General features: G+C 40.7%; 1 protein-coding gene across 1 annotated transcript in view; it reads right to left on the minus strand.

The window, feature by feature from the left end:
- STAG2 (stromal antigen 2) overlaps window positions 1-9,045 on the minus strand; it is a 120,837-nt gene that overhangs the window by 70,968 nt on the left and 40,824 nt on the right. Inside the window, exons 2-3 of the mRNA XM_040323928.1 lie at window positions 705-826; window positions 404-460 (exon numbers count right to left, since the gene is read on the minus strand). Of these exons, the coding sequence (XP_040179862.1) occupies window positions 404-460; window positions 705-748 (101 nt within the window). The 5' untranslated portion in view covers window positions 749-826. The remainder of the gene's footprint in view (window positions 1-403; window positions 461-704; window positions 827-9,045) is intronic.

The following is a 9,045-nucleotide window of genomic DNA, read 5'->3' on the forward strand; positions in this document are numbered from 1 at the left end:
CCACCAGACATAGCCTGCACATTATGCATAGGACTCCAGTAAGTTTGATGCATAGATATGCCTCTCACTGACCAGCTGCACCTAAAAGCCATCTGTATGACTCTCCGCAGCTCACAATTGCTCAGTTTCTAGTTTGATTGTTTAGCAGTCAGTGGTGCCATCACAATATATGCATAGAATGAATTCTTTACCAGCAAACCAATGTGGCTGCCTTGACTCCCAAAAGAGTACACACTGTGTGGTAAAATGGGTCTTTGGAGGTTTTGTTTTGGAGGGCATGCGCACAATAGAAAGTGAGATTTAACTCCTGCGCAATTTATTCTCCTTCAAGGTCGACTTCGATGGTAAACAAAAAGCAAATATTGTTTTTATTTTTTTTGTTATAGTACACAAGAGAACTTACCTGGGGGGTGCATTGCAGGAAAGTGGGCCCATGTCATGAATGGAAGGATCCAGAGGCCTTTTAAAGAAGCATTACAATGTGTTAATTTGATCTGATCAGATTTCTCAGTTACAGCATACACAACAGTAAAAAAATTTAAAGGGTATTTCCAGTTAAAGTTTGAGTCTTCCCACACATTTCAGATCTTAAGGGCTCTACCTAGCCCAAAAAAATAATAATCATGAATAGGTAAAACGGTGCTCTTGTAGGAGAAGCTTCTGACTTTAGAGTCACTTTAACAAGTTCATATAGAAAGACTTACTGGAGGAGACTGAAGTCTGTTTGGATTTCTGGTGCAGCTATCATTTCTTTATCATCTTCTGGAAACCCAACGCCCTTGGAATATTTGGTTCATAGACCTCTTCTGAAATGCGATAACCAAATCTACAGACAAACCGAAAACATTTTAGTTATGAACAAAAACCTATATAGTCAAAATAAACCAATTCTCACAAACATGCACAAAAATAATCTTAAAAACCAACTTTTCAGGAAAAAAAACCCCTTCCATTATGCTTAAGACGATGGTTACAAAAACACACGCGCACACGTTCTGTTTTTGGTAGATTACTTCACAAATTTAGAATATACAGTTTTCAGCTGTCGGACAATTTAGATGAAAAATGTGATATGGTAGGGCCAATGTTTTTTATGATGAAAACAAAAATTAGAAGCTAATGTTTCTCAAGCCAAGTCAAGTTTCCTTTTGGGGCTCGACGCCACCAACAAGGTAAGATGGAACTTGTCTTGGCATGGTGTATGACCTGTGACATGAAAGGTCTTCCACAACCTCACCTTAGGAACAGAATTAGTCTTTTCCTGTAAGCCTCATGCACATTCGTTTCTGTTTCAGTTGCTACTTTTCAACCTACATATGAAATTGATGATCATTAGCACCTGCTTGGTATAACTGGTTAATCCAGGGCTCAACAAACCCCAGATTGCCATTGTGATAAGAAATCTTGTGCTGCAATCAAATGCTTTATACAAGTCCGCTCTCCTCCCCCTCTTGCTGACCAGGAAGCAATCTGGGTAAAAATACAAAATTTAAAAAAGCTTTTTATTTTTTAAATCGTGTTTTTTTTTTTCACAAAAAAAGTGCGCTTGCAAGACCTGGCGTAAAATGAAGGATGGATAGCCGCACTCCAAACCAAACAGGTTGTCTTTATTTAAACGAACAGCAAAAACATACCAGATCACAGCAACAGAAACAGGAGGATAACCGACGTTTCGCACTGACTGAGTGCTTATTCATGGCTTGCAAGACCGCTGCGCAAATACGGCGTGACAGAAAGTATTGCAACGATCGCCATTTTATTCTCTAGGGTGTTAGGATAAAAAATATATATAATGTTTGGGGGTTCTAATTAGAGGGAAGAAGATGGCAGTGAAAATAGTGAAAAATAACATTAGAATTGCTGTTTAACTTGTAATGCTTAACTTGTAATACCAACGGCCACCACCAGATGGCGCCAGCTTACACATCTTGTGGTAATAACTTGTAATACCAACGGCTCACCACCAGATGGCCCCAGCTCACAAAAAAAAAAAAAAAAAAAAAAAAAAAATTTTTGCCCCCCCTTCCAACCTAAGTCGCCAGGACCCTATTTCTAGTCGCCATGGCGACCTGGCGCCCGGGATTTGTCAAGCCCTGCTTTACATATTAACTAAATTATACACCACAATTTTTCTTAAAGGTGATTAATCGAAACAATAAAAATCGGCCAACTAATCGATTATGAAAATAATCGTTCGTTGCAGTGCTACTGAAAACATCGGCTGCAATACATGTTACATAACGCCGTGCAGCGGAAGCAATAATTCTAGCACCAGGCCTCCTTTGTAACACTAAACTGATTACCTATAGAGGGCTTTTAGAGTGTCACCTATGGAAAATATAGGGTACTGAAATTTGTTGCCATTTCACAGATGCACGCAAAATTTAAGGTTTGGCATGTTGGGTATCTATTTACGCAATGTGGGCTTTTATATTTATTTTACCAAAAAATTGAATATATTGCATTTTTGTTCCCCCTTAAATTAAACTTCTAGAAAACACAACTTTTCGGTAAACACAATAGATCTTTGCAGTAATATGGTTGTGAAAAAATTGCCCTGGCTGTGAAAGGGTTAAAAAAAGGAGAAGTTAAAATCGGGAACATTTTACACATGCAAGCTTTGTTAGTTACAAAAAGCCCTGTGTTACTTGTACACTCCACGACTTTGTTGTGCAAGTGTAGGTCTGACCATACATTATACAATTTTCTAATTTCAATTTCCTTCGTTCATGTCTGACCTCATATTATATGGTTTTGGTAAAGGAAAGCTGCATAAGAAAATTGTAAAATGTATGGCCAGCGCAAGAATCGATGCTTGTTTGAAGCCAGAAAGGTTAGTCGCACCAACTATTGATTGGTTTTAGAGATTTAGACACACACACACACACACACACACACACACCTTGTATAACCAGATTCACTGAAAATCATTTGCTTTTTTTCTTCTACTATTTATCCAAAATAAAAAGCTCTATCCATAAACATATGAAACAGCTGTGCACCCGTCATGCCCTTGCTAGTATTATACAGCCACACTTGAAGATCACAAGGTGGAGCTCTAGCCCAAGGCAAAAATCAAGCAAACTGCAGACAGGTCAACCAGAGGTTGACCCAGTTATTTGATTTCCAACATTCTTTGTATTGCAAACAATACTGCAAAGACGGACAGTGTACGAAATTAAAATATATTTGGTCAATAAGCTAAAATACATTTATAAGATCCAATTCCCAGTTTATAAACATTTTAACGTCAGCAAGCAAGTCAGTATTATTCTAACAACAATAACAGGAAGGGGGGGGGGGGGAGAATCAACACACCAAATTATTCATATGTTAAACACTCAACTCGGGCTAAGGAGCACACAACATAGACCAAAAATCGCAGTTCTGAATTTACCTCAGATTCACTCTGAAGATATTTGAAATTGCAATACACGTTTTGACCACAGAGGGTGTTGTGCCATTGGCTAAAGTCTTTCTTGAAGCTTCAAGAACTCCAGCAGCAGCATTTGCTTCAAAACTGACTTCAAATAACCTAACTGTAAAAAACAGAAAAACCTTCCTAAGGAAAAATGGTACCAATTGAGTCATCACGGCTTTAAAAATAAGCATGGAAGAATGTAAACCCTCTAAAAATAAACTAGGCTACCATGCCCCTAATGCTACGAAAGTCAAAAGAAGCCTACTGAACACTTATACACACGATTGGGAATTCAGACAAGAAAACCGTGGATTTTTTTCCCCAAGGAATTTTGGCTCAAACTTGTGTTGTATACACGGTCACACAAAATTCCAACCGTCAATAACGCAGTGAAGTACAACACTACAACGAGCCGAGAAAAATGAAGTTCAATGATTCCAAGCATGCATGTTTTTTTGCGCGTCGGAAATTGCATACAGACGATCGAAATTTCCGGCAAGAACTTTTCCGGTCTGAAAATTTGAGAACCAGCTCTCTCAAATTTTTGCTGTCTAAAATTCTGACAGAAAAGGTCTGATGGAGCCTACACACGGTCGGAATTTCCGAAAAAGCTCACAGCAAACTTTTCTTGTCGGAAATTCCGATCACGAGCACGCAGCATTACGAATCTATTTATGCAGAAGCACAGGCTCAATTTTTAGACAAAGGTACTAGTGAATAGAATGTATCAATTACAGGCAATTGTATAGCGTCATCAATTTAAGCAGTGCTTTACAGATTTACTATACATTCACATATAAATAATAGCTTTCTGTGCTGCCACTAAAATGTTAATTTCCCCATCAATGTTCCAACATTTATCCAAAGAAAAAAAAAAAGCAAACCAAGCAAATATTTTTTGATTTTCCACACATACTGAGCAGGGAGATACTATATACTTGTATGTTACTGGTGTTAGATGTGGGAACACATGTAAGGTGACCTAACACAAATAACATAAAAGTATATAGTCTCTCCCTGCTCAGTATGTGTGGAAAATCTAAAAATATTTAATGCAAGCATATATCAAATTATTTTACAAACCTGTGATATACACGATACGTATCGCATATATATATATATGGATTTGGAAAATAACTTTGTAAATACTCAAATATTTGTTTTATTTTCCACACATACTGTGCAGCGTGACATTATATATTTTTATAAAAAGGTACTTAATAGTTGCCACTACTTTACATTTCAACTAGAATGCAGCAATAACAAAGTTTACAACTGCCAGTAAATGGTACAAACACAATGCCAAGGATGGCCGCTTTTAATTTTTTTATTTTTATTATAAAATGACCCCTGTGATTGTCAACATATGTTGTTTCACAATTGCCAATCATCAAAAGTGTCCCCTTTTTTTGTAGATGTGCAGCATTGATTACCAACTTAATTCTCATTCTGCACAGTGCGGCCATCCTGATTGTGGGCATGTGAAACCCGCTGGGTCTCTTTTGGCATTAGGCATGCCCCTCCCGATCTCACGCATGCACAGTGTGAAAGAATGACAAACTTGACACGGAGGAGAACCGAGGGGAGCATGGAGTGGGACTGGAGGAGGATGCAGGGACAGTCAACGGTGATTGGTGTGTGTATAGATTTTTTTTTTTTTATTATTGAAATCTATAAAATCGGTGCTTGTAACTCCACCCACCGCACACCGCTGACTGTCCAGGTATCGGGTGAAGCATTGGAGCATTTGCCCGAGTACAATAACTCAGATAAATGCTCGGTATCGGTGCCAACAACAGTAGTTTTAAAAAGAGAGGTATAGCCAACCACGTTTGGCTGTACTTCTATGGATCACAGGAGTGCGATTCGTTTTGCACTCCTGTGACCCGGTTTCAGCAGAGAGCGGACTGAAGTCCGTTCTCTGCTGACATCATCAATGTCAGTCTAAGCATTGCGTCATCCCAACCACAGGGTCTGGATCCGGCAGGTGCCTGGACCGACACCCAGCTCAGCGAGCCACTGAGAGCCCAAGACGGCCGCTCAGCACCCTCCACAGCCCAGTGCTCCAATCAGCAAGGAGGGAAAAGAGCGGAGAGCCATGACCGACAGTCTGCAGCTCTCTGCTCACGGAGCTGTAAAAAAAAAAAAACACATTGCGGTGTTCAATCACTCGGTTTTCAGTTCTGAGGCGCCAAAGGACAGATGCAGCAGCATCGGACCGATGCTGTATCCACCTAGGTAAGTATGAATAACAAAAGTTCCTTTACTTCTAGGAAATTAGCTTTGTTCCCTTTTTTACAAGGTTAAAAATGTCTATCATGTAACATTACACATCTTTTCTTCTTGATAGTGGGGGGCAGGATTACAGGACTAAGAATAAATCTGCACCCGTCCCCTCTTCTAAATCCTATATTTACTACACTGTAGAACAGGGGTTAGCAACCTTTTTCCACTTAACGGGGTTGTAAACCTTCATGTTTTTTTCACCCCCTTTCTTACCCGAGCCCTAAAATGTCCCACGCCGAAGACGTCCCGTCTCTCTGCCAGAGTTCAGTATTTACATTGACACAGAACGATGTATTTGGGGAAACCGCCACCCACCCCCTGTGCCCACATCATTGGATTTGAGTGACAGCAGTGGGAGCCTTTGGCTGCGCCGCCATCAATCTAGCTAATCAAAAGCCGAGAACCCAGGGCAGAGAGGTACAGCGGGTCTCCACCGAGGGAACCAGCGGGCTCAGGCGTTATAAAATGGGGGATAGGATGCATCAAGGTGAAAAAACATATGGGTTTACAACCCCTTTAAAGTTTTGTAATGGCCCAGACCTGAATCAGATTTAAAATCTGTGGGGTGATCTGAAGACGGCTGCGCACAGGAGACACCCACGCAATCTGACACATTTTGGATGTTTTTGCAAAGAAGAGTGGGAAATTACTGCCAAGTCAAGAAGTGTCATTCTGATAGACTCCTTCCCAAAAAGACACAGTGCTGTTATAAAATCAAAAAGGTGCTTCAACAAAGTATAAATTTAAGGGTGTGCAGCCATATTTTAGTGTTACTTCCCTCCACCTGAAAGATTTCAGTTTGTTGTTTAACTGAGTTGTACAATTTCTAGGCCACATTAAAAAGGTGGAAGAAATCATTTATGTCATTTTTTTTCACATCACATAAACCTGACATTTTAACAGGGGTGTGTACACTTTACATCCACTGTATATTCTTTAAAAAGTGCACATACCGTTAGAGATATTCTCTTTCTGTTCAGGACTGAAAGTGAAATCTGGGCATACAGCCAAGACAGCTGAACGGAAGAAAGGCACAAACCCCCACTCCACATAGGTAGAGACTTGCAGAGCTGTGCTGCGAATAGACCAGATCTCCGCTAATTTATAGCGCCCCCACACACAATATTCAGGCTGGTTTTATCATCTCCTTTGTCAGAAGTTATGAGAGAAAGAGAAAGAGAGAGAGAGAGAGAGAGAGAGAGAGAGAGAGAGAGAGAGAGAGAGAGAGAGAGAGAGAGAGAAAGAGAGAGAGAGAGAAAGAGAGAAAGAGAGAAAGAGAGAAAGAGAGAAAGAGAGAAAGAGAGAAAGAGAGAAAGAGAGAAAGAAAGAAAGAAAGAAAGAGAGAGCTATGTGCCTAGGTCAAATTTCAAGAATCTGGTTTACATCCACGTTTCACCTTAATGCATTCGAGATTTCTGTCCTCCCCCACATCTCCAACCTGACAGCTTATTCTAAGGGTCCTTTCACACCTGCGGACCGTATGTCTGCATTTCATCCATCCGTTTCCGGATGAAATACAGACATACATGTATCCCTACGGGATAGCGGGTGTCAGTGGATGAACATCCGCTGACACCCAATCTCATCAGTGTCCGCTATGCTCAGTTTCTGCAGACAGAAGAAAATCCTATTTTTCCATCCGTCTGCAGATCGTAAATCGGATCGGATGAACGCCGAGATCTGACAGGGCAGTCCCTGCACACTACAGGGACTGCCCTGTCATCTGCCTGCTCAGCGGGGATCAACGGAGCGATCCCTGCTGTGCAAGCAGATGATAAAAAGGTACGGATCCTCACCTCACGGGATCTGTACATGTGAAAGGGCCCTAAATAAGAAAGCTTAAATTTTGTTTGCAAATATTAAAGATTCTTACTACCAGCAGGAATAAGTGCTTACATTTAAAGAGCACCTGTCATTTCAGATTCATCATAGCGAGCATCCACTCATCTGCCACCACATGCCTCACTCACCTTGTTGTGTCACTGCCGCATCACTAGCCACCCCAATAATATAAATAGGACTGTCGGTGAGTAAAAAGCGGGTCAGAGGAGGAGCTGCCTCAGGACAGAGATTACAGTTGCACCTCAAAAATTAGGACTTAAATAAAACCTTTTTACTAGCGATTTAAAAATCGACTTGACTTAAAGTCCACCCTGCTATAGTTACGAAGAGAATAATTGTCCCTGCTACAGACCAAACTAGTGCTACATCATTATGTTGCCAATCGCTGCTACAAATCACTCTCCTTTAGCGATCTGTAACTAAACCACAGAACTTTTTGCCAACATGAAATGCTGCACAAATGAAAAGCTGCTGAAAAAAAATGTATGTGTTAGCGATTCCTCAGAAAAACAAAAACAAGGGAATTTTTTTTTTTTTTTTTTTTTTAAAAGCAAGAAGAAGAAGAAAGAAGTAGAAGAGGAGGGAAGGACGTTAAATCGCTTGGCAAAAATTTCCCATCGCTAAGCTTGCGCTAAGGTCAGTGACCACTACAAAGCTGAAGCCAAAGAAACCCTATAGTCAAGAGAAGGGGGATTTAGGAGTGAGATGTGCATTCGGACAAAATAAATTGATAAAAAAAATTGATGAATTGCACAATAAAAAGTTCATTCATATAAATGGACATTGTACATAGCAGATATGACAAGCTGATGGGCATATAATAGACATGAAACAAAAATTCAATTATTGCACATGATGCATAAAATCCAAAAAACGCAGCATGATATAAACGCATGATTGAATTTAAAAAACTGCACTTAAAGATTGACTGGTTTCGTGGATGAAGTTCCACTTCTTCAGAAGCGCAGAGTGTGCATCTATAAAAAAATATTTCAAGTTACTGTCCGCAGTGATACGCACCCTCGGCTCCCGGCGGGGATATTTTCCAGCTTTCCTTAACCCCTTTTGGTAAAGAAACTCCCAATAAGCGTATATTGATTGGTTTACCCAATAGTTAGTGTCTACAAAATAGGGGATAGATTTGGGGACTTTACATACTAGGGTCGAAACAACTAATCTATTATGAAAGTAATCGATTACCATTTTCATAATCGATTAATCGCCCAGTAACATAACAGAGTTTAAAGCGGTTCTCCACCCTAAAGTGGAGTCCCGCTGATCGGAACCCTCCCCCCCTCCGGTGTCACATTTGACACCTTTCAGGGGGGAGGGGGTGCAGATACCTGTCTAAAGACAGGTATTTGCACCCACTTCCGGCCACACGCTACGGGCGAAAGACGGGCATTCCGTCACATCCCGTCTGTCGCCTGTTGTGTGCTGGGAACACTCGGCTCCCAGCACACAGCGTGTGAGCCAATCGGCGGGCGCAGCGCGAC

Source organism: Rana temporaria, chromosome 9, assembly GCF_905171775.1.
Source record: "Rana temporaria chromosome 9, aRanTem1.1, whole genome shotgun sequence".
Taxonomy (NCBI): domain Eukaryota; kingdom Metazoa; phylum Chordata; class Amphibia; order Anura; family Ranidae; genus Rana; species Rana temporaria.